The 24,344-nt window shown below is 40.2% G+C and overlaps 1 protein-coding gene across 3 annotated transcripts; it reads left to right on the forward strand.

The window, feature by feature from the left end:
• Positions 1-2,897: 2,897 nt before the first annotated feature.
• Positions 2,898-22,899, forward strand: LOC103981537 (spermine synthase). 3 transcript variants are annotated; one of them, XR_010501350.1, is made up of 11 exons: positions 2,900-3,078; positions 3,197-3,390; positions 3,609-3,653; positions 4,405-4,481; positions 4,590-4,712; positions 18,516-18,620; positions 18,702-18,774; positions 18,960-19,031; positions 20,459-20,651; positions 21,421-21,487; positions 21,579-21,685. XR_010501350.1 is itself a non-coding variant. In XM_009398291.3 (11 exons), the coding sequence occupies exons 2-11, from the start codon at positions 3,231-3,233 to the stop codon at positions 22,684-22,686; spliced, it is 1,056 nt and encodes a 351-aa protein (XP_009396566.1). In that variant the 5' UTR covers positions 2,900-3,078; positions 3,197-3,230; the 3' UTR covers positions 22,687-22,899. The 3 variants fall into 3 exon arrangements, 2 of the variants coding, with proteins under 2 accessions (XP_018680830.1, XP_009396566.1); XM_009398291.3 differs by lacking the exon at positions 21,421-21,487 and adding an exon at positions 22,606-22,899 and having other exon boundaries at positions 21,579-21,705; XM_018825285.2 differs by lacking the exons at positions 4,590-4,712; positions 21,421-21,487 and adding an exon at positions 22,606-22,899 and having other exon boundaries at positions 2,898-3,078; positions 21,579-21,705.
• Positions 22,900-24,344: the final 1,445 nt, after the last annotated feature.

A 24,344-nucleotide genomic window follows, 5' to 3' on the forward strand; every position in this document is an offset into this window, starting at 1 on the left:
TACTGCCTATAAATACCCTACCCTTTTCTGCAGTCTTGGGGTGTTAAAAGTGTTGTAAAAGAGCTAAGAGCCCTCCTCCCTTTCTAAATCTTTCGATTATTCAAGAGAGGTATGAGGCTTGTAAGGGTTGTCTCCTAAACCCGTGAAAAGGAGAAAATGCTTTAAAGAGGGTGGTTAGTTTTCGCATATTGAAGGAAGACCATTAGTGGACGTCGGTGACCTCGACGGAGGAGGAATTAGATCACAACGACCGAACCACTATAAATTCCGGTGTGCTCATTTCTATTCTGCTTTTCATTACTACTATTACTTTCTAAGTTAATTGCTAGTTCATTTACTCTAAAGTCAAGCACTTTCCGAGATTAGTTTTCAATGAATGAATATATTACAAAACCGATGATTTTTTCACTGTACTAATTCACCCCTCCTCTTAGTGTCGTTATTGATCTTAACATTAACGAGTGTAATATTAGCAAGCCATTAGAGATATTGCATTTCAAGAAAAACTTCAGCACCTAACTACTTATCTACCTTATCACCAATGATTTGCTGGCAATCAAAGGCAAACTTTTAAGAACTCTACTTCACTAGGCACACCTTAGGTGAAATATTAAGATGGTAGTGGCTTTTGCTTCAGTTTTTAACATGACTCTTTATGCTTGCTCTATACCATTATCTCAATGACGATATATTAGTTGGCTTTCTAGAGTGTTTTGGGTATTATTATCGTTGGCCTCTCTATCAATAACTAGAAGAGTTAGAAGGACCTATATCCCATCATAAAAGTTTGTACAAGGACCGACGGATAACCATCGGTTATGCCTCATGTATTATTTATGAATCGGGTGATGAAATCCAGGAGTGTCTCTTCATTACTATTATCGAATTCGGAGGGCGTATATTTATGAAGAAATGTTATCCAAACCCTTTTGCTAATTATCCTAAATGAGATAATCGAGAGTGAATTCAAGTAGGCATACTACTCTTGCATTAGGCCTCGTAGCATAGTACAAAATGTGTGACACATTAGAACATCTATCATGTCGTATAAATACATATGAGCATACAAGGCTATGATATATTAGGTTGGGTTAACACAGCCAACAAATTCCTTAAAGGTTAGGAGGAGATCTATTGAACTCTATGGTTGAGGATTGGGGTACCCCCTCTACTAAGGACTCGATGGGCCTCATGCATTCTTAAGAGGTCGAGGCCATGTTAGGTTAGGGAATCTTGATGGGCATAAGTAGTATTATGTACAATTATAGAATTGGAGGCACTATTGATTGGACTAATTGAGATAGGAGTGGGGTGATGATTTATAGTATTTTCGTTAGTATCTAAACTTATTGAGTGAGGTTCAAGAAGACCTTAACATGGATGAGCATGTGGGTCAGGATCATCATTGTGGGAGAGAGGCCTGTGACATTAAATATATGAAAATACATCATTAGAGTCTACGTCGAGGTTCCAAAATGCTAGCTACTACCCCCCATGAATAAAGTACTTTAAGTTAGGGGTGAAGTCTCCACACTCGAATGCTCATTGAGTGGGTGAACGAGCTTACGTTTCTACGGCATGACCCTTTTACTAGCACCAAAATATTAGAAAAAAATATTTTTGATGTTCAGGTTAGCCCATCATGGTTTGACTATACATGCATAGAAATAAAAAAATGCTATTGAGGTGATGTTGAAGGTCTCGTGGAAGTTAATCTGGGTGCGCTAGGGTGCTCCGATGAGAATGTATATGAAGACCGATGTCGAGAGTGAGTTTCTTGACTCGATCATTTTGATGCCTAAGTTAGTCCTAAGGTGAAGTAAAGTGGAAGTGGTACAAAGGTGATTGATCTTGATTCCTATGCTTTCGTGAGAGGATAACTCTCAATAACCCATATTGGGCTATTGTTTATGTAAATGACAGTAAGAGAGAGACAATAAGTAATCGTTTACTTTCGATTTATGTTCACACAAATTAAGGGGTAAGTCTTATCTCTCTTAGGTCAACTTATTGTCACATGTAGATCACATGATAATTGATCGATAATATTTATTTATTAAAATTTATTTTAAATATAATTAATAATTACGTCGGCCTCTATACTCCACGCCCCTCCCCTCCCTCTTTAAAATTTTTTTAATTATTATTATCATTTAATGGTTGTAAATGTAGTTTTCATGAAGGCGAACCTGTTATTTTCTTTGGTAGTCCACACTAGAGGACGTCTAAATCTGATTTAAATGGACCAATAAACCTGATAATAAATCTCTTTCGCTCTCACGTCTCCACCGACCACCATCGTGGAACGCTCTCCGAGACACGAACACATGGGTGCACAAACTATGTCTCGCGCATCTGTCAACGAGTCAGAGTTACAACTTACAGCTGCCCGTCGATGCGTTTGCAATTGAACTGCTCCAAAAAGAGATTCCTTTGGCAATATCTAAAAGCGACTGCCGACGCTCAAAAATCACACGATGAACAACAAGAATCAATCAACCCCAAAGTAAAAGGATTCGAGAGTGACACCATTAGGGGGGTGGGGGGGGGGGGGGGGGAGGGATCTTTAACCTTTAGAGAATTCAAGGACCCGTTAAAGTACCTTTGGATGGCACCCAAGGCGATGGACACGAACCCGATTCACGTCATTAAGTGGATCGAAGAAGCCTTTTAGAAAGATCACTGACCTCACTGCATTAGTTTTGGAGTCGAATTTAAATGGAAAATATTGGGAGGATTCGGGTACTCACGAAACGGCTCGGTTGGTCACGCGTCACCGTCCGTCCCCGAGCATCTTGAAACGTACAGCATGGAGCCAAACAAAAAAAGAAGAAGCGGTAATTAAACCGGGATAATGCGCCGATTCCGATATATTGTTAGTGTTAAGAACAACAACTGTAAAGGGCAAAAACAGACTTTTGCAGCGGAGCGCCTCGTTGGGGAATCCTTTTCCTTGCCCTCCTCTCACCTTCTCCGAGAAGCCATCGTCACCTTCCCCAAAACCCCAGCCAAGCCCGGCCCCCTTTTAAATCCCCTCTTCTTTCTCTCGTAGCCCCATCAGTCCGAAGCACTCGGGAGGTATGAATAAACCCTAGGCGACGATCCCCTCCATCTCCTCCATCTGTTTTTTGTTGATTCGCGGTAGGGTTGTTGGAGGTGTTTGATTGTTGATTCTCTTTCTTCTTACTTGGATCAGAGGCTGGAAACCCCAAGGAGGAGGAACAGGATCCATGGCGGGAGATGGCGCAGGAAATGGCTCAGATGCTCGCAGGACCCCGGAGGAGGAATTTCCTCCCTGCTGCAGGAAGGCCAGGGCTTCGGCTCCCGAATCCGAAGCTAAGTGCCATGAGACCGTGGTGTCCGGGTGGTTCTCCAATTCGTCGCTCTCTGGTCCGTATCTTATGGCCCTGTTGTCGAGAATCTTTTCCTTGTCTAACGATTGTCTGTCAACGATGCTCCGCATGTGTTGTGATGATTAGATTGGGTGAATCCGTCTTTTAATGGATGTTTCTGCATGTGTTGGTTGATGCTTGTCGCTTATTTTTCTTCCTCTTGCGATGACTGTTTGGATTTCAAGTTGTTCATCATTTCTTCCGTCTCCTGGGCAGATAAAGACGGCAAGTTCATGTACTTCAACAACCCTATGTGGCCAGGTATCCTCTTGCTCCCTTCTTTATTAGCAGTAGCTTTAAATCATGCAGGATGCAGATACAGCCTTGATATGTGCATTCTCCTTATAGTAGGCGAGCGTTTGACATATTTGAGAAAGGAGCAACTTTTTCATGTTGATATAACACTTCGTATCTTCTTTGGTTTGCTGGTGTAAAACCTTTAGCTGTTGTTTGTTCGTGCATTAACTCTTTTATGCCTTTCGTATTTGTGGGACATACGTATGTCATGAGGTTTTAGATATTGTGGGTATCTTTTCAAGTTGCGTTTGCCTACTGTTAATGTGCAATTTACATTCTATGACAGTCTGCCTATTCGCATTTCTTGAAACCAAAATCGCAGCTACCGGAATATCTCTTCAGTTGGACGATTCATCTTCAGGATTTACCCACTTGCTCTCCTTCATCTTTTATGATTCATTATAAATTCCATACTTGATATAGTGATGGCATTTTAAGGATTGCTGTCCATTTTGGAACTCACTTTGTGTAGACTGTAGAGTATCTTTTGTTTGATGGAGGCGTCTTGGCAATTTCCTTAAGATGATTCTTCTTCATCATCCTCTCTCTCTCTCTCTCTCTCTCTCTCTCTCTCTCTCTATATATATATATATATATATATATATATATATATATATATATATATATATATATATATATATATATATATATATATGTTCTTATGAATATAAATGTATCTATGCATATGCATAAGCTGATGCATTTATATTTGCAGGAGAGGCTCATTCTTTGAAGGTTGAAAAGATTCTATATCAGGGGAAATCAGAGTTCCAAGAAATTCTGGTCTTTCAGGTTCTAATAATTTTTAGATACAGATGCATATACTTTTTAAAAAAAGCTATTTCTAGTTTTGCAGCTTTATACAGCTAAGGAGTTATATATCTGTATATCTTTCTGCAGTCCTCAATGTATGGAAAGGTTCTTGTGCTTGATGGCATTGTCCAGTTAACTGAAAGAGACGAATGTGCCTACCAAGAGATGATTGCCCACCTTCCTCTTTGTTCAATTCCATCACCCAAAACTGTAATTTACTAACCCAAACTTTTCACTATTTTTTGTTTTTGACATAAAAAAAATTGTTGGGTTATAATTCCAGTTTAATTTGTAGTTATAGCACTGACTACTCATCGATGGCTTTTGTTCGGACATAGCATTTGAAGAAGTCCCCACAACTAGCAAAAGAAAAACAATAGTGTATTCAGTGATTTAAAAAGGCGCTCGGGCGCTCGCCTAGGCGCTCGGGCGAGGTGAGGCGAGGCCCGAGCACCTCACTTCATTTCTAGGCGGCACACTTCAAAGAGATGCCGCTTGGGCGCTCGCCCGAGTATAGGCGCCGGGCGCTTCGGGCGAGCGCCTGGGTTAAACTAGGCGACCGAACCAGCGTTTTAGGTCTGGTTCGGTCTCCGGTGTTTTAGTTGGTTCAATCGAACTAACTAAAGCACCGATATCAGCGTGACTTCCCCAACCCTAACCCTGCTCGTCGTTCAAGCTACCGCTGTCGCTGCTCGTTGTCGTTGTCGTCGCTCGCTGCTCCCGTTGCTCGTTGCTATCGCTGCCACTGTTGCAGCTCGCCACTCTTGTTGCCGCTGCTCACTTTTACTGCTACCGCTGCCACTGTCGTCGTTCGCCGCTCTCGCTGCCGCTGCTCGCTGCTGTCGCTGCCACTGTCATCGCTCGCCGCTCCCGCTCCCGCTGCTCGCTACTACCGTTGCCGCTACCACTGTCATCGCTCGCCGTTGCCGCTACCGCTGCCACTCCCGCTTTTCTCAGCACCCGCGGTCTTCCCTTACACTCTTCTCTTCTCTTTTGCTTCTCCTCTTTCTAAAGTATATTGTTAATAGTATACACTGTACAGTATACTGTTAACAATATACACTGTATAGTATACTGTTAACTGTATACAGTATAACACTATTATTTTGATTTTAATACTAGTAAATTTTATTTATTTGAAATTATTGTTAGGTTTCAGGATAAATGACAAGTGTACAGAGCAACTCAATAGAGTTTCCAATGGCATCAAGAAAAGATCCTGCATGGAAGTATAGTTATCTAAAGGATCCGAAAGGTCCTAATGCAGTGACTTGTATGTTCTGCGATAAGGCTACTAGAGGTGGTATTTTTCGTGCAAAACAACATCTGGTAGGAAATTTCAAGAATGCAGCAGCTTGCAAAAAGTGTCCACCTGAGGTAAAAGAAGAGTTGCTGAGTTATATGAATGAAAAGAAGACGCAAAAGAATGAATCTTACGGGAATTTATCAGAAGACAATGTTGAACATCTCAGGGATGAAGAAGAAGATTATTCTATGAGTATTAACTCAAGTGGGAAAAAAGTATACGACAAAAAAGGAAAAGAAGTTATGAGTACTAAGAAGGGTAAAAAAAGACCGATGGATCTATATATGTTTCAAGGATCATAGAAGCAACAAGGGCAAATAGGAGGCTCAAAATTTAGACAAACAAATATAAGTGATTCTTGTGATAAAGAAATAAGAGGAAGAGCAATTCAGCACATTGCTTGCTTCTTCTATCAGGCTGGTCTTCCCCTTAGTACAACTCGTTTAGACAGTTTTAAGGAAATGATTGAAGCTATTGGAAGATATGGTGCGGGATTAAAACCTCCAAGTTATTATGAGATGCGAGTTCCATTGTTGCAAAAAGAGTTGAATTATACAAATGACTTACTAAAGGGTCATAAAGAATCATGGGCAATACATGGTTGCTCTATTATGTTAGATGTTTGGACTGACAGGAGGTGTAGGAGTATAATTAATTTTATGGTTAACTATTCTTTAGGGACTATGTTTGTGAAGTCAATAGATGCTTCATCTTTTATAAAATCTGGAGACAAGATATATGATTTACTTGACAAGTTCGTGGAAGAAATTGGAGAATAAAATGTCATTCAAATCATAACCGATAATGGAAGCAACTATGTATTAGCCGGTAATATTCATCTTTTGAATTTTTTTATTATTTTATCTTCAATTAAATGTGTTAAACTCCTAAGTCTTATTATTTTTGTTATCCTCTATCTCAGGTAAATTGCTTGAATAAAAAAGGCAACACTTATATTGGACTCAATGTGCGGCACATTGTATTGATTTAATGTTGGAGGATATTAGAAAGATCTTAGATATCAAGAAAACCTTAGAAAGGGCAATTTTTGTTTTTGGATTTCTTTATAATCATATTGGGGCTTTGAATATGATGAGAGAATTCACAGGGAACAAAGAATTAGTGAGATATGGTGTCACCCGATTTGCTACTTCATTCTTGACATTATAAAGCGTGCATCGTCAAAAACATAATCTGAGAAACATGTTTACCTCTGAGAAATGAGTGACAAGCAAATGGGCAAAAGAAGCAAAAGGCAAGAGGGCTATTGATATCATCTTAATGCCATCCTTTTGGAATCATGTAGTTTATATATTAAAGGTAATGGGCCCTCTTGTTCGAGTCCATCGGTTGGTGGATAATGAAAATAAGCCTGCAATGAGATATATTTATGAGGCTATGGATAGAGCAAAGGAGACGATAAAAAGGTCTTTTAATGAAAATGAAGAAAAATATGAGTAAATTTTTACAATCATTGACGAAAGATGGAATTGTCAACTTCATCGTCCCTTACATGCAACAGGATATTATTTGAACCCTGAATTCTTTTATAAGATTAAATCTGTTGGGTTTGATGCAGAAGTTTTAGATGAGTTATATCAATGCGTTGCAAAATTAGTTTCAAATCTTGAGGTGCAAGATAAAATTATTCGTGAATTATCTTTATATAAAAATGCCGAAGGTCTTTTTGGAATTCCAATAGTCGTTCGATCCAGGACAACTACGTCTCCAGGTATTAATAATTTGATATAATTAATTTCATCTATAGTATGTTACTATGTTATTGCTAATAATAACATAAATTTTGTAGCTGAATGGTGGAGTCTATTTGGAAATTCCACCCTGAACTTATAGCAATTTGTTATCAAAGTACTTAGTTTGACATGTAGTGCTTCGGGTTGTGAGCGAAACTGGAGTGTCTTTGAGCATATAAGGATCACTAAATATTTTTGTTTTAATTAATTTATTTATTTAGATATATGTATTAATATATTTTTAAATTATATGACATGACAGATTCACTCAAAGAGAAGAAATCGGTTGGAACATCAACGATTACACGATCTTGTTTACATAAAGTATAATGAAGCTTTGAAGGCTCGTCATGATTTGTAAAATAGAATTGATTCAATCTCATTACAAGATATTGATGATTCAAATGAGTGGTTGGTGGGAGAAATGTGTGCTAACTTGCAAGATGCCGAAGACGAGCTTGTAGTTGAAGATGATAGATTGACATGGGGAGATATGGTAAGAGCTTCAGGTGCTGGAGAATTATAAACATATATAAGACAGATGACAAAGAGAAAAATGAGTGCAAAAGCATCAAGCTCGGCTCCTGCTATTGTTGAAGACATAGAGAATGAAACATATTTTGATGAAAGAGTCGAAGGACAAGAGGAAGATGACGAATTCAATGAAGATGATTTGTGTGAAAATGACGATAATATTGATTCTGATGAATGACTTTGATGTAAAATTTTATTGTTTTGAATTTTGAAACTTTTTGTTAATGAGACATTGTGATTTTGTATCTTAGATTTTCTTAATTTAATAGCATATTTTTATTTAAAATTTTAAATAATTATATTTATTAATTATATTATATATTTTTATATTTTAGCGTTTCACTTCGCTCGGGCGAGCGCCTAGCACCTCGGGCGGTTTTGGACCGTGGCACCTTTTGGCACATAGCGCTTTTTAAATCACTGAGTGTATTATTGTAGTGTCGCATAATACAATTAAGGTTTATTTCAATTGAGGGTGTTTCATAACTATAGAAGCTGGTAAGTTCTTTGTTGTTAAACTATGGTTTTGAAAGTTTATTTGTCATGGAAAACTGTTGTCATATCAAATGCCTATATGTTCTTAAAGAATCAACATGTTATTTTAAAACATATTATGCAAGTTGTAAATGTTGCCCCCTTAAGAACAGAGATGCTAGTTTTGTATCATGATTAAATGTAACTTGTTAACATTGAAAATCATGAACTTTTAGTTTATTACTGATGATATGACCAAATCTAATTATGTCTGTGCTTAGCTCAACATTACAATTGAAGGTTTTACTTTGGAATGTAGATATGTGTGATTGAAGGAACCCTACTGGAGACCAACGAATTGTCTCTTAATTATAAAAAAGATTGTTGCTATATATGTTTTCTAGTTAATGAATGTTTCATGTTCTTGCTGCTTTTAGCTGTCTCAATCGTCATCAGCATCAAGAATAATCTTGATTCTTTGATTTCTACACTAAGATGACAATTTTAAAGGAAATATACTTTTTATTCGGCTGATAAGTCATAAGAATATATGAAGTCTTTTTAGTCCTATTTGACCATATCTGATGGTCATGTAGGTGGAATGTAGCCAAAACAGAAGGCATCCCTTAAGTACATTGTCACAAGTCATGTAGTTTGGATTATATGTTAATGAATTTGAAGAAACAAACGATCGTTACGCACCCCCAACATTTTCGCTCAACGAACCGTTCGCCGCTTTTGCATGCTTGTACAGATGTTTAGTAGTATGATTTGCCTTGGTTTTGCATATTTTTACTTGAAAAATGTAAGTAAGAACAGTTTGTAGCGTTGCAGTGCGATCGCTCACCATGCCAGGCAAAATTGGCCCAAATGGCTCTGTTTTCATGTGCTATGGCCTATTTTCTGCAAACCGCATACGCATGCGAAACGTCAGCCATCTTAGACCCCTGGAACCCCCCGGGTGGCACAGGGGTGGATGGGGCTTTGGGGTATTATCGGCGTTGATTGGTTTATACAAGTTCGCACGTTAAAGTTGACGAGAACTTGTCATCACGCTTGACACCCGATGAGGAGTCATTTATGGACTTACGACTGTTCGTTTTGTCTTTTAAAGTCCTTGTTTTCTCTTTCCCCTTTTTTCTCTCTTGCACTCAGAAGTGTTAGTTGCTTGTAAAGTTGCCCTCTTCGTGAGACGTCGGAACTTATCCGTCGCTCGCTTTCGAACTAATCAACTTGCTCTTTTACAGGTCCTACGGGACCTGAGTGAGGTTACAACTTGCCTAACCCTTTACGGGCGAATAACGCAAGGGCGTTTCTTGACTTAGGTAATCCCGGCTAAGTTCGAGAAGTTGGCGCAAGGGTGCTTCATAACTTAGGCAACTTTTGCTAAGTCCGTGACTTTGTCGTAAGGGTGCCTCATGACTTAGGTAATTCCAACTAAGTCCGTTGCATTGTGGTCTCAGAGTGGACAACCAATTCGAGTAAACAGCGAAGAAGTTTCGCAATCTTTCCATAGTCAAGCATCGTGGCGAATTAAGCAAGATGGGCCAAGCTGGACCATTGCCCCAAGCAGTCACAGGTGCGTTACAAGTGCAAACTCGCTCTCATGTTGTTGGAGCCGCTCAGGAGCGCAATAACGAACATGATGAGTGGGAAGTTGGCTACTCTCCGCGAGCGGAGGAGGCGTAATTTGGAGTGTCAACCGGGAAAAAGAGCCACAAGGAGAGACTTACAGTGACAGAAACCCGCATTGATGTTCTTGAAACGAGTTTGGAGGAACTTTACTAAGGCTAATGAAGGCTTCTTAGGGTAAAGAGCTTGCAAGAAGAACCTGAATCTCGAATGACAAGGTTGAGTCCCTAGTTGATCGACCGACGGAAGACACCAAAGACTCCATGCGACATCTACACAAAGTCATGGCGGAGCTCACTTCCAGGGTGACATTGCTCACAAGGGCTCCTAATGTGGGAGGGAGCAACACCCGCTGTAATCGTCGATAATTTCTCTCTTAACATCAATTAATTACTATAAATAATGTATTACCTTATTATTAACTTCTATATTTGTGTACTATAGTTAAGAAAATAATTAAATTTGGTTTCCTTAATCATGTGAATAAGTTAGGAATTCTACTAATCAATTAAATTATTAATTGATTTGTTTCCTAATGAGTGATTTGATATTTAGGAAGTAAATAGTTTACATTCCATTTTTGTGTGTGAACTATAAGAAATGATTATTATATTACTCTATTTGTGTGAAAGCAAAATGAAAATAAATTAAAAATAAAAATTAAATTATTACTTATATTTTTGGGAGATTTCTTCTCCTCTTGTATAAAGGGGGCCACTTCTCCCTCATTCCTCACCAAACCTAACAATGGGAGGATTGAGAAGAGGACTTCCTGAAGAGATGATATTGAGGAAAGGATAGTCGAGGAGAGGTAGGATCCTTTCTTTTTTTAACTAGCTTTGATTTATATTTTGAAATCTTGATGTTGAGATTGTTATAATTTTTTATGCATAATGATGCTTTAATTTCAAAATTCATGATTAGTAAATAATGATAATTATTTTGTGATGCTAGAATGATTATTTGATTTATATTGATCTCTTAAGCTTAAGTGAATTTTAATATTGATTTAATTATTAAAATTTTTATTTTTAGATTAGCATAATAGTTCTAATTTATTTAATTAGATATATCTATGTTTCAAGAATTATGTGTGAATTTCTCTAATGTAATTAGGTTTAAATTTAAGATCATGTATTTAAAGTTTTAATTAATGGATTTGAGTCATTCTTTAATTATTTTAAATATTAAAATTTAATTTGATAAGAGGAGTCTAATTGAGGTTTGACTTGAGTCAAGTTGATCGATCAGATCGAATCGACTCGGCCCATGTGGCCATGTACGACCTAGCTCATGTGACCAAGTACAACCTAGCTCATGTGACTCGGCATGACCTAACATATGTGTCCAGGTAGGAGCTAGCCCATATGGTAAGGTACAATCCAACCCATGTGGCCAGGCATGACCTAACCCATATGGCTAGGTATGATCCAGTTCATGTGACCATGTATGACCCAACCCATGTGGTAAGGTACGACCCAACCATGTGGCTAGGCATGGGTCAGCTCATGCGGCTAGATATGATCCAGTCCATGTGGCCATGTATGACCCAACTCATATGGTAAGGTACGACCTAACCATGTGGCCAGGCATGGGCCAGCTCATGTGGCTAGGTATGACCCAGTCCATATGGTCATATACAACTCCAACTCATGTGTCTAGGTACGACCAACTCGCAAGCCAAGCATGACTTAGTTCAATGGTAATGCTCAGCCCAACTTATAAGTAAGGCTTAGCCTAGTCCATGAAGTTAAGCATGCCTAGCTATGCGATTGACATTAGACATATCGTCGCTTCTTTTATATAATCCGTCGTACCTCAACTCAACCTATTACTTGGAACATGCATATGCAGCGTATGTGACCGGTCCAAGACTCAGGTGGGTTGGTTCGGTTTGGGTTAGCACTATACGACATAGTTCGATTTCCTCTCTCTCTATTGGTTTGAGCTTGTTAATTGACTAAATTAGACATATTTGATCAATTAAAGCCGGTTTAGGGTGATTCCAGACTAACTTGACTAGTTCAAACGTATTTGACCTAATCGAGATCAATCAAATCTAAATTAGACCAATTTAGGGTGATTCTAGACCAGTTCTATAAGGATTTAAGGTTGGTTCCATTAGATCACATTCGAATTGAGTTTGGTTTAAGTTAATTGAGCTATTCCAATTAGAGTTTTGGTTGATTGTGGACTATTGAGAGATTGATGTTTCATGCATTTATAATTTGATGAATTTAAAGATTTTATCTGAAGATGTCATTTGAAAATGATTATTGGTTTTCTACTTTCTTAAGTTTATGATATTGATATGATTATTATCATATAGTAGATATGACTAGGCTAGTAGGTCGCATTGGAAGTGTAACCTATGAAAGGAGCTACGGGCCCATCACAGTGCAGAGCCACCAATGAACATACTATAGCAGATTTATATCAAGTATGCTCTCTCATAATATATAATCATATTGATTTCTTGATGCATGCGTGAGTGAATGGATGAGTGTAAATGAATGATCATGGATGTTTATGTATCCTTGCCGAGGGCATGTATGACGATTCCTTTTGGGGATTAGCGGGCTGTCAGACGTGATAGTTAGACGGTTCCTCCGTCCGCTGTTGAGAGGAATGTGTCCCCACTTGGGTGGGTGAGGGATACCACTCCATCCGCTGTTGGGAGGAATCCATCCCATGGAATATGCCTCTTCATCCGCTGTTGGGAGAGTGCACCATCGGGTGATGTACGCTTTTGTTATTATGTATGTGTTGCATGTGGCTGATGTATGATTTTGTTTATTATGTAAGAAATTATCATCGTTTTTCTGATGCATAAGTTTTATGATGAATCAATATATTATATATTATCATTTCTTATTGAATTATTGATATTTATTTTTATTTCATGAATATTGAAGATTATTTTAATGATTGTTTTGAGGTTCTTATCAGCATGTGTAGTTGCTGATATATTTTTATCTTATATTTATTTTCAGAGTAATCTACTACTTTGTAATATATTTGAAGCTTGGGCGGAAGAGATTTGTGACCCTACCAAGAAGATGTGACCCTTTTTCTAATTAATAGAATATTTACTATTGTAAAGACAAGGATTTGAATTCAAAGACGAATGAAAAAAAAGGGAGTTTATTATATAAATTATGAATAATAAATTATTGATTTATTATTCTTTTATAAATCCGGGATGTGACACCCGTGTTGCGTTGTCACAAAACTTGAGGGCACCCGAGCTGCATTGCTATGAGGTTGTCAAGGATGCTAAAGAGCTAGAGAATTTCCTATTTGATATGAAACAATACTTCCGAGCTACGAGGCTCAATTATGAAGAAATCAAAATTTCGATAGCAATCATATATTTGAATGAGAATGCAAAACTTTGGTGGCGAACCCGTTAGGAAGAGATCCAACAAGATCGGTGTCGAATGAACACATGGGAGGACTTGGAGCGGGAGTTGAGAACTCAGTTCTTACTCTAGAACACAAAGTTCATCGCAAGAAGGAAGATGAGACAACTACATCAAAGTACTTCCATTCGGGATTACATGTAGCAATTTTCTGCACTGATGTTGGTCATTCCGGACATGTCCGAAAAGAAGCTATTCAGCTTCCTCAATGGCCTGAAGCCATATGCACGACAGGAACTGCATCGAAGGAATGCCACCGATGTGATCGGGGCAATTACGGCCACAAAAAGGCTCACTGACTTTGTTTCCTTGGAGGACTCGGGGAAAAAGAAACAATGCCAAAATATTCTCGAGGGAAGGAACCTGGGGGCGAACAAAGGAAGAAGAGTTTCCACAAAGAGCCAAGCTCGAAAGGCAAAACCCCAAAACCTTGGCAGATGCTTCTTGTGCGGAGGATCACACATGCTGAGGGAGTGCCCACAAAAACAAGCACTCTATGCCTCAACGACATCAATCCACCCCACCCCCCCCCCCCAAAACCGGACAAGGGCAAGGCTATTGCCCTTAGTTCAAATAGTTCGAAATCCAACAGCGATGATGAGGAGTCGCAAGGACCCCGAATGGGAGAAATGCGTTTGTTGAATGCGTTGCGGGGTCAAGTGAGGAAGAACTTGAAGACGAAGCCACTGAAAGAAAGGAGCAGCGAATTGATGTATGCGGACATCAAGCTTAATATGGCCAAACAATCCGTGCGATGGTGGACATGGGCGTCACCCACAATTTCATTGTCAACAGAGAAGCAAGGCGACTTGGGCTAAACTTGGAGAAAAACCTAAGTCGGATGAAGGCAGTGAACTCGGAGGCTAAGCGATTCTCTGGGTTGGTAAAGACAGTGCCCATCAATATCGGGACATGGAGCGGAAGCATAAACATGATGGCGGTGCCATTGGACGATTTCCAAGTGATTCTCGAAATGGAGTTCATGCATACGACAAAGTTGGTGCCATTGTCATTCCTAAACTCCTTATGTTTATTGAGAGGTGACGACCCCTGCGTGGTTCCTAATTCTCGAGGATGAACCAAGGACCCATAACAGCTATCGGCAGTACAACATAAGAAGGGGGTACGAAAAGGCAAATTAACTTTCGTGGCCACTGTAAAGTTGGAGACACTTGATGGGGAGGCCATTCATGAACCTGTTGTGGTGGCAAATATTTTGAAGGAGTTTATAGATGTCATGCCATCCGAGTGGCCAAAAACTCTGCCACCACGTAGAGGTGTGGATTATCGTATCGAGCTGGAGCCGGGAGTGAAGCCTTCAGCGAGACTATCATACCGTATGGCCCCTCGTTAGATGAACTGCTAAGCGGTGGTCTCATCCGTAGTTCCAAAGCATCATTCGGAGGGAGCTCTAGTCCTCTTCCAAAAGAAACAGGATGGGGGCCTCCAATTATGCGTCGACTACTGGGACCTAAATAAGGTGACGGTGAAGAACAAGTACCCCATCCCGCTCATCGCAGACTTATTCGACCAACTAGGCAAAGCAAAGTATTTTTCAAAACTTGACTTTCGATCGAGGTACTGGCAGGTGTATATTGCTGAAGGCAATGAAGCGAACACTACTTGTGTGACAAGGTATGGAGCGTTCGAGTTCTTGGTTATGCCTTTCGGTTTAACCAACACTCCGGTCACATTCTGCACTCTCATGAACTATTTAAGGAGCATTTGGACAAGTTTGTTGTCGTCTACTTGGACAAAATTGTTGTTTACAGCCACACGCTCGAGGAGCATGTCGAACACCTTCGAACAATTTTCAAGGTTCTCAGGGAGAACACTTTATTCGTGAAAATAGAGATGTGCTACTTTGCTCATACAAAGATTTTGTTCCTTGGGGCACCGAATTGGCGACGGTTCCATTCAGATGGATAAATCAAAGGTGCAAGTTGTGACGGAATGGTGTATACCAAAGAAGGTGTCGGTGTTAAGATCCTTCCTTAGTTTCGTCAACTACTATCGGCACTTCATAGCTGAGTATTCGAAGCGCGCAGCTCCACTGACAGAGTTGTTGAAGGAGCAGCCTTGGTGATGGTCCGACAAATGCGAAGCAGAGTTCCAAGATTTAAAGGCTGCTGTGTTGGAAGAACTAGTACTTAAATTGTCAAACTATGGGAAGCCCTTTGAAGTTAATATAGATGCTTCAGACTTTACGGGAGTACTCATACAGGAGGGGCACCCGGTGGCCTATGAGAGTTGCTAGCTCAACAAGACCGAGCAGCGATATCCAGTGCACGAGAAGGAGATGACAGCGGTGGTCCATTGTTTACGAGTTTGACGACATTATCTTCTCGGATCGTGATTTGTGCTAAGGACGGACAACATCGCATTGAGTTACTTCCAAATTCAAAAGAAACTCTTCCCAAAGCAAGCACGATGGTATATTTCCTGGCTAAGTTTGATATGGCAACAGAGTACAAGCCTGGAAGAGCAAATGTCGTGGTCGATGCATTGAGCCAAAAAGTGGAGTTGGTGAATGCCATGCAGTTGGAAGGCGAAAGCCAAGCAAGTTAGTTGCACTCCAACTTCCTTTCCAGAATCAGGGACAGACTGCACACTGATTCCCAAGCAATAATCTTGATACAACTAATCATAGAAGGTAAGGCACGACGATTTTGGATCCATGAGGAACTCGTCTACACCAAAGGGAATAGGGTTTATGTTCCTCGAGCGGACAATTTGAGGCGTGAATTCTTGAGAGAGTGTTACGATTCCCTTTGGGCTGGACATCCGGGCATTCATCGAACATTGGCTCTCGTGGTGAGAGCTTTCTACTGGCCGAAGATGGGGACTGATGTGAAGGAATATATTCAAACGTGCCTTACTTGCCAACAAGATATGGTAGAGCAGCGGAAGCCGGTGGGACTTTTGGAGTTGTTGCCCGTACCAGAAAAGCCATAGGAGAGCTTTTCTTTGGACTTCATATCAAGTTTGCTGACGATAGGGGGAGTCGAATCGATACTCTTGGTGGTCGATTAGTTTTCGAAGTATATAATATTCATGGCTGCACCCCTACACTGTTCAGCAGAGGAGGTGGCCAAGTTAATAATGAAGTATGTGATGAAGTATTAGGGAGTCCCGTACAACATCATCAGTGATCGAGATGCTTAGTTCTTAGGACGATTCTAGATCGAGCTATTCAAATTGCTAGGGTTCAAGTTATACTTCTTCACAAACCTCCACCCCTAGACGGATGACCAAACTAAAAGAATAAATTCTCTCGAGCAATATCTTTGGCACTGCATGAGTGCCAACCAACGGGATTAGGTGAAACTGTTGGACATTGCCCAATTTTCCTACAACTTGTAGTGGAGTTCTGCGTCCAACAAGAGTCACTTTGAGATCATTACGGGACAACAATCGTCGACTCCTCACACCTTGGCGATCGGTTATACTGGGAGTAGTCCGTCAGGATATCACTTTGCGAAGGAATAGTACCGAAATGCAGATATTGCGCGGGCTTACTTGGAGAAGGCGGCCAAAAAGATGAAGTAGCCAAACTTGGGAAGGTGACCACAGGAGTTTAAAGTTGGTGACTTGTGAAGCTTCAACTAGCATCACTCGAGTTCTTTAAGCATAAAGTGCACAAGGGATTGGTGCGCAAGTACGAAGGATCCTTCCCAATTATCAGCAGGATAGACAATGTCTCCTATAGGTTGCAGCTGCCAGCATGGCTTAAAATTCACAATGTCTTCCACCCAAGTAACTTGAAAGCATATCATTAAGATCCACAAGATGTTTCCCAAAGTGTTCCAACTCGGCTACCCCCCATTTTAGTGAGTTGAAATCAATTTAGCGGATCGCAAGACTTAGCTACCCAACAGAGCAGAGCAAACCAAATACCCGGTGAAGTGGCGAAAGCTTCCTTTAACAAAAGCTAGTTGGGAGCCTAAAGACGCCCTACGACACGAAGAAAAAGTTATCAAAGCCTACCAGCAAGCGTCGACGAGGGCGTCGACAGTTTAAGTGGGAGAGAATGTCATGAACGGTCGTCACGCACCCACAATATTTTTGCTCAACGAACCGTTCGTCGCTTTTGCATGCTTGTACAGATGCTTAGCAGCATGTTTTGTCTTGGTTTTGTGTGTTTTTGCTTGAAAAATGTAAGCAAGAACAATTCACAGTGCTGCAGTGCGACCGCTCACCACACTGGGCAAAACCTTTCCCAAAATGGCTTCATTTTCGCATGCCACGACCTGTTTTCTGCAGACCGCAATCACGCGTGAAACGTCAGCCATCTCAGACCCTTGGAACCCCATGGGTGGCACAAGGGTGGATGGGGATTCACGGTAGTGTTAGGCATTGATCGGTTTACATAAGTTCGCACGTTTAAGTTGACGGGAATTTGCTATCGCGCCTGACACCCGGTGAGCAGTCGTTTGTGGACTTGCAATTGTTTGTTTTGCCTTCTAAAGTCCTTGTTTTCTCCTTCCTCTCTTGCACTCAGAGTATTTGCTGAATTGCTTGTAAAGCTATCATCTTCGCGAGACGTCGGGACTTGTTCGTTGTTGGCTTTCGAACTAATCAACTTGCTCTTTTACAGGTCCTACGGGACCTGAGCGAGGTTGCAACTTGGCTTACCCTTTACGAGCGAATAACGCAAGGGCGTTTCATGATTTAGGCAATCTCAGCTAAGTCCGAGAAGTTGTCACAAGAGTACTTCACGACTTAGGAAACTCCAGCTAAGTCCGTGACTTTGCTGCAAGGATGCCTCACGACTTAGGCAATTCCAGCTATAAATCCGTGACAATACGGAAAAATTCTACCCTCTATGGCATAACATTTTCTAAATGCTTTAAGCTTTTGCTGCAAAAGTTTAATGAGTATCTTATTGCAGGTCTTGGTCATAGGAGGTGGTGATGGTGGCGTACTTCGGGAAATTGCTCGACACAGTTCTGTGGAGCACATCGATATTTGTGAAATTGACAAGATGGTTATAGATGTATGCAGTTATATCTACATGTGCATATAGCAAAGCTTACTTTGTTGCTTTATCTGTTGATCATGTCTTGTCTTTCTATAGGTTTGCAAACAATTTTTTCCTGATCTGTCTGTTGGTTTTGATGATCCTCGTGTTCGACTACATGTTGCTGATGGTAGGCTGAGAAGTTGTTTCTCTTTGAAGTTCTAGTCGCAACACTTTTCATAGAGCTAGTTTACTTTATCTTTTTGTTGTGCATGTGAAATGTAATTCCATAAAAAGCTTTTATATTCTGTAGATAGCCTTTGGTCTTTCCATGTGTTAACTTTTTCAAATATCTGTTGCATGGTCTTCTTACAGGGATTAAATTCTTACGAGATGCTCCTGAAGCTATGTATGACGTAATTATTGTTGATTCGTCTGATCCAATAGGTACATTGCATGTTTCTTTTCTTGAAACTCAAAGATTTGTCTGATCTCAATTGCACAAGAGGGGTGCATTTGGAAAACACTTGTGAATTGAGTATATCTGATAACATGTGCTAGGACATAGCAACTTTTTAAAAATTCTTGCAAGGTAAAGTATCATGTGCACAAATATGGTTGTGATAAAGAAAATGTAGAAGAATCAAACTCTTCACCAATGATATAAATCAAGATCTGTTAGCAATGACTAACCTCCCGCTTGAAAAGATTGAAATAAGGGTAGAAGAAAAGAGCACCGGCCCACGAGCAAAGGCCAACATCTCCTTGGTACCTTTCCTTGGAAGACTCCATATGTTGCTAGCAAATCCAAACAACTTTTGTCAAACAAATGGTGGCTAGTTAACATACAGAAAGCATGGCAACTCATATTTGTAATATTGTCTTCCAACATCCAATTTGTTGTTTTTATCAGCCCTTTGATGCCATTTTTCCCAAAAATGTTTGACCACATCACTTGTTTCATTTGTGATCCCCATTTTTGGTCAAGGGAGCACTGTGCTCCTTGAGTTTCCTAGAAAGAATTGGGTAACCTGCTGGATTGCAATTAGAAAGGCAATATAATGAAGGTTAGTTGTGTTAATTTGTTTCTGGCTTTCAAATAATTTTTCTTGTCTAAGGTATAATGTGGTTTTATTAATGCATTATATAACAGTGATTGCTGGAATCCTGGTTGCAGCCACAAATATATTAGCAGCTTAAATATTCTTGGGCACAGAAACCTATCCTTGTCGGTGGTCAACAGTTTCTGATGGTGTATGCTACATAGAGCTTGCAGAAAGTTTTGTGACTTTATCAATTCAGTTGAAGACTCGATTTACAAAGATTGCTTAGATCATCAACTGATTTTAATGTTGGCAGAGATCATTTGAATTCATATGCAATTGCTCATGTTAGTATACTACCAGAAATATGCTAGCCTCATCCTGTCTGTATTGGTCCCTGGAAGGGATATAGGTATGCTTATTAGAGGAGCTAAGAAGTTGAATGTCTCTCAACATATTGAGATTTGTGCCAAACCAGCGAAAAACTGAGAGGGCTCAGCCCATAAACCTGCTGGTGTATGAGGTAGGCAAGACTATGCAAATTAACCAACTGCAATGTTCTCAGAATCTTTATACATCTCTAGAACAACATCAATATTTTGATCCTTGTGAAAGTTTTTTCTAATATAAATATTTGTTTTTTGTCTTGACTAAACATTTCAGGTGTTATTTTATACCTTTTTTTTGCCTTTTCCTTTTCTGATTGTTTCTTTATCCTGTAAAGCTGAGGATCAAGTAAATAACTTCTATGCAGATTTGTACTTTTTAGAGCTTCAAATCAACTTTTGGTCTTCACTTGATTACTTCATCATGACTATTCGGTGATTGTAGGACCAGCTCGAGAGCTTGTTGAAAAACCATTCTTTGAGATGATTGCAAGGGCCTTAAAGCCTGGTGGTGTTCTTTGTAACCAAGCAGAAAGCATGTGGCTTCACACACATCTCATTCAGGATATGCTCTCAATTTGTCGTGAAATTTTTAAGAGTGTCCATTATGCCTGGGCAAGTGTTCCTACGTACCCAAGGTATTTAAATATTATTGTCCCTTGTTTTATCCTGAAATTCATTTTCTTATTTTTCGTGAAGCCTTTTGGGGGCCACTGATGGTAAATCATGAGTTTTAAGTTGTGAACTCTGCTTTCACACTTGTAATTGTATGATAAAGCACAAGATTCTGCTAGATAGAGAGATCCTGGTATGGCAGGGGAAGCCTACTTTAAGCAGAGTGCATAGACTAAAATATCGGTTTTGGTCGTACAGTCACTAGATGGCATTGTATGTAGCGTCTGTATAGTTTTCATTTGGAGTGTCTTAGTGGTGTGGAATACGGGGTAAATGGTGCAGTAATTTTCTTCTTGATGCAGAGAGTTCAGATAGTATCCAGGCCAAAGTTCGGATAGATCTCAATTGGTTTGACCTCTTTTAGTTATTGATGGATTTTTTTAACCTCAGACCTATCTTTGTTTACCAGAAGTTTTTGCCAGTTGCATGGTAGAATTAAAATTCATCCCTGAATGAATTAATCGAGTTTCTTCCACTTGTTTGTTCTTGGATTATATTTTCTTACAAATTTGTATGGCGCTTCAATTTGTCACTGGAGAATTTATATCTAGTTTTACCAAATTCGAGTTTCATTTAATTTACCTGTGTTTTTGCCAATTCTGTAACTTTTCACTAATGATACCAAGTTGTTGGATGTCTAGCCATATTTTTGTCTTGTTCTACTTCTATTAGATTTTGCAGCAGCAACGTATATATGTTGTTGCTCTAATGGCCTCTCTTTGCTTCTGTTAGGTTCTACTATTAGCGAACATATTCCCAATATCTGTTTTCCTCTTATAAGGCTGCTGTAGCCACTGAGGTTATTACTATTATTTTTTTGCCTGAGAAAACAGCATGTTACCGTAATATCTTCAGTTTAGAATTATTTATTGATGAGAATCATTATGTAGCGGCGTGATTGGATTTTTGTTGTGTTCGACAAATGGCCCACCTGTCCATTTCTTGAACCCAATAAACCCAATTGACAAACAGGAGGCTCTTAAATGCAAGAGGGAGCTGAGATTCTATAACTCAGAGGTACTTTCGTGTCTGCTTGTAACTTCCTCTCTTTTTGGTTGATGATTATAATCATATTTTATGGATTGATTATTCCTTTTAGGAGCTTATATTTTATAAAATATTATTGCTTTGGTGCAGTTATCAATTTTTTAGTTAATCCTAAATGATACCTTTTGAACCACTCAATGATGTTTTAGTTATTAATCTCTTACTAATTAGGAATGAGATTCAGATGGCTTGGATTAAAGATAAGTCTCTTTAGTCATGGTTAAATATCCCTTAACAGGTCTCTTTACTTTGTCAAGGGAATCAATAGGGCGGTTGAGCGCTTAGAACTTTTGACAAGACTGGCTTAAGACGACCTTTAAATTAAATAGTGTTGTCTGCGACATTGAGATAATATATTAATCACTATCCCACCCTTAGTGCATGCTCCTTGAGCTTTTTTATTATTTTAGGGGCAAGGTTCCACATAGTAAGGGGCCTGCTTTGTCTTCCTCTCCTCTCCTCTCCTACACCGGGTTTTTTGCCTGCCTTTTTACAGATGAGATATCTCCCTTGCGTAGCAGCCCCCAGCGACTCACTATGGATGAAGAAAACTGCTTATAAGGCCATAAAAACACAATTGTTCCCACTTTCTTACAAGGGGAAAAGGGTCGTGAGCACAGGATATTGCTATCACATGTTTGTAAAAAATTTACTAGTGGTTGATGAAAATAGGGTGTGGCAATCATGGCATGAACTAAACATGAGTTTGGGTTGCTTGTAAAACTATGGCTGTTTTCTGGTTTCCCTATTTTACAATAGTATTCGTCAAAGTTTTACTTTGCACTCTCTTTATATGCATAATTAAAAAAAAAAAAATCTTGTTACCAATGATATATATCATGACAATGACTGCTCTTTGGGTATGTGCAGATGCATAAGGCTGCATTTGTTTTGCCATCATTTGCGAAAAAGGAATTGAGCTCGTTTCTCAGCTCACCACTTACGGTGTAAATAAATCTTTTAGATACTTTTGCTACTGCCCTGGTGGTTGGTTGCAAAATACGAAGCTAATTAGCGGTCGGTCTTGTGATGTCGTGGCATGTTGTGTTGTTCCTCAAACTTTTGATATTGTTGTAACAGACTTTTAATAACATCTACCGAACAATCCTAAGCATGGCTGGTGGCATTTAATGTCCATACGATATAAAGTGAAAATTTATGCAATGAACGCGGCTACATCTGTGTCAGCTGGATGTTGCTTGCTTGCTTGCTTGTATTCTGAGAAAAAGATGTGAACCCAATATCCCATGTATTCGCAAGTGCAGACGAATGATGGAATGCCGAGATACACATTATTATTATAATGTCACAAGTTGTTCGTGTGATAACCGAACAAAGAAAGATATTCCCGGGATACAAGTGTGAGATACTACCTATTATTATATGGTGGGTGGCATGTTGAGGAGTGTTGGCTCGTTTTATGGAATGATTGAATTACGAATTACGAGTGCGGTGATTGTTGGTGGGTCAAAGAGAAAGGAAAGCACCGAGGTAGATGGGCGAGAGACATCAAGAGGAATAGGAAACTAGCCCGTGGGGAGAGGGGTGGATGAAGAACGCAAAAAGGGAGGGGCCGGGCAGCAGGTGTATCAGAAGCATCCGGAGCGATTGGGGTCCAAACGCCCCTCCCTCCGCCCTAGTAAAATCTGGCGGTTCAAAAATTGACTCGGTCGGTCGGTCGGTCCGTCGGTCGGTCGATACGAGTGATCATGGGGGAAACTGCAGGGGTTGTCCCGTGACAGATGACGTCACCCCTGGTATTGTCCCACGGGTGATTCACCGGGGTTGTCCGTGGCTATATAAAAAAGGCTGGAGCCCTTTGTTTCTCTGAATGACTCGACTCTTCTTCTTCCTCTGCTTCTCGCTCGCAGTTTGGCTCCTCGGCCTCTCCTCTTTCCGATTAGGGCTTCGCTGATCCAAGAATTCCAAATCGAATAAAAATTCTTTGATCCTTCCATGGCGACCTACCTACCTACCTACCTACCAAATCGTCGTCGAGCTCCTCGATGGCAGAACCCATTGGCCTCCAGATCCCCTCCCCCACCCTCTCCGGTGAATCCCTAAGGCGCGATCCCTCCGATGAGACGCTCATCTCTCCGCCTCCCACGACGGCGAATTCCCATCCCTCCGCCTTCCCGGTGGGAAGGGAGGGTTCGGCTCTCTTCTTCGCGGCGCCGCCACCAAGGCCGGCCAGAAGAAGACCAACAACTTGGATCGCCACGTGAATTGCCGAGAAGAAGCTTGGGGAGTGGATGGCTGAGGCCGAGGGGCGGAGGCTGAAGAAGCTCGCGGAGGAATTCGTGAAGTAGAAGGCCAGGGAGGTGAAGAAGAATTCTAGTGCTGCCGTGGAGAGGTACCAACCAATATTTGCGGTTGTTCAAAACAGAAACAGTTGCTGAGAGCATCAATATTTGCAGTCTGAAGAAGCCGCCGAACCTCGAAAATTATATAACTCAGCGGCAGAATAGTGTGTTTTGTTATTTATGATGCAGCCAGCCTGAGTGTATTAGTAGTATGATGCACATTGTTTGTTTACGAATCTCTCTTACATGCAAGAATTAAGCCCATTATGATGATGTTTCAAAAGATGGTTTTCTTCATGTTTATTG

Source organism: Musa acuminata, chromosome BXJ1-4 (genome assembly GCF_036884655.1).
Source record: "Musa acuminata AAA Group cultivar baxijiao chromosome BXJ1-4, Cavendish_Baxijiao_AAA, whole genome shotgun sequence".
Taxonomy (NCBI): Eukaryota; Viridiplantae; Streptophyta; class Magnoliopsida; order Zingiberales; family Musaceae; genus Musa; species Musa acuminata.

Excerpts from the sequence above, each read along its gene's own strand:
- LOC103981537 (XM_009398291.3), top strand. The coding sequence starts at position 3,231 with ATGGCGGGAGATGGCGCAGGAAATGGCTCAGATGCTCGCAGGACCCCG. Across the intron at positions 3,654-4,404 it reads CAACAACCCTATGTGGCCAG|GAGAGGCTCATTCTTTGAAG; the intron begins GTATCCTCTTGC and ends TTATATTTGCAG. Across the intron at positions 20,652-21,578 it reads AGTGTTCCTACGTACCCAAG|CGGCGTGATTGGATTTTTGT; the intron begins GTATTTAAATAT and ends ATCATTATGTAG.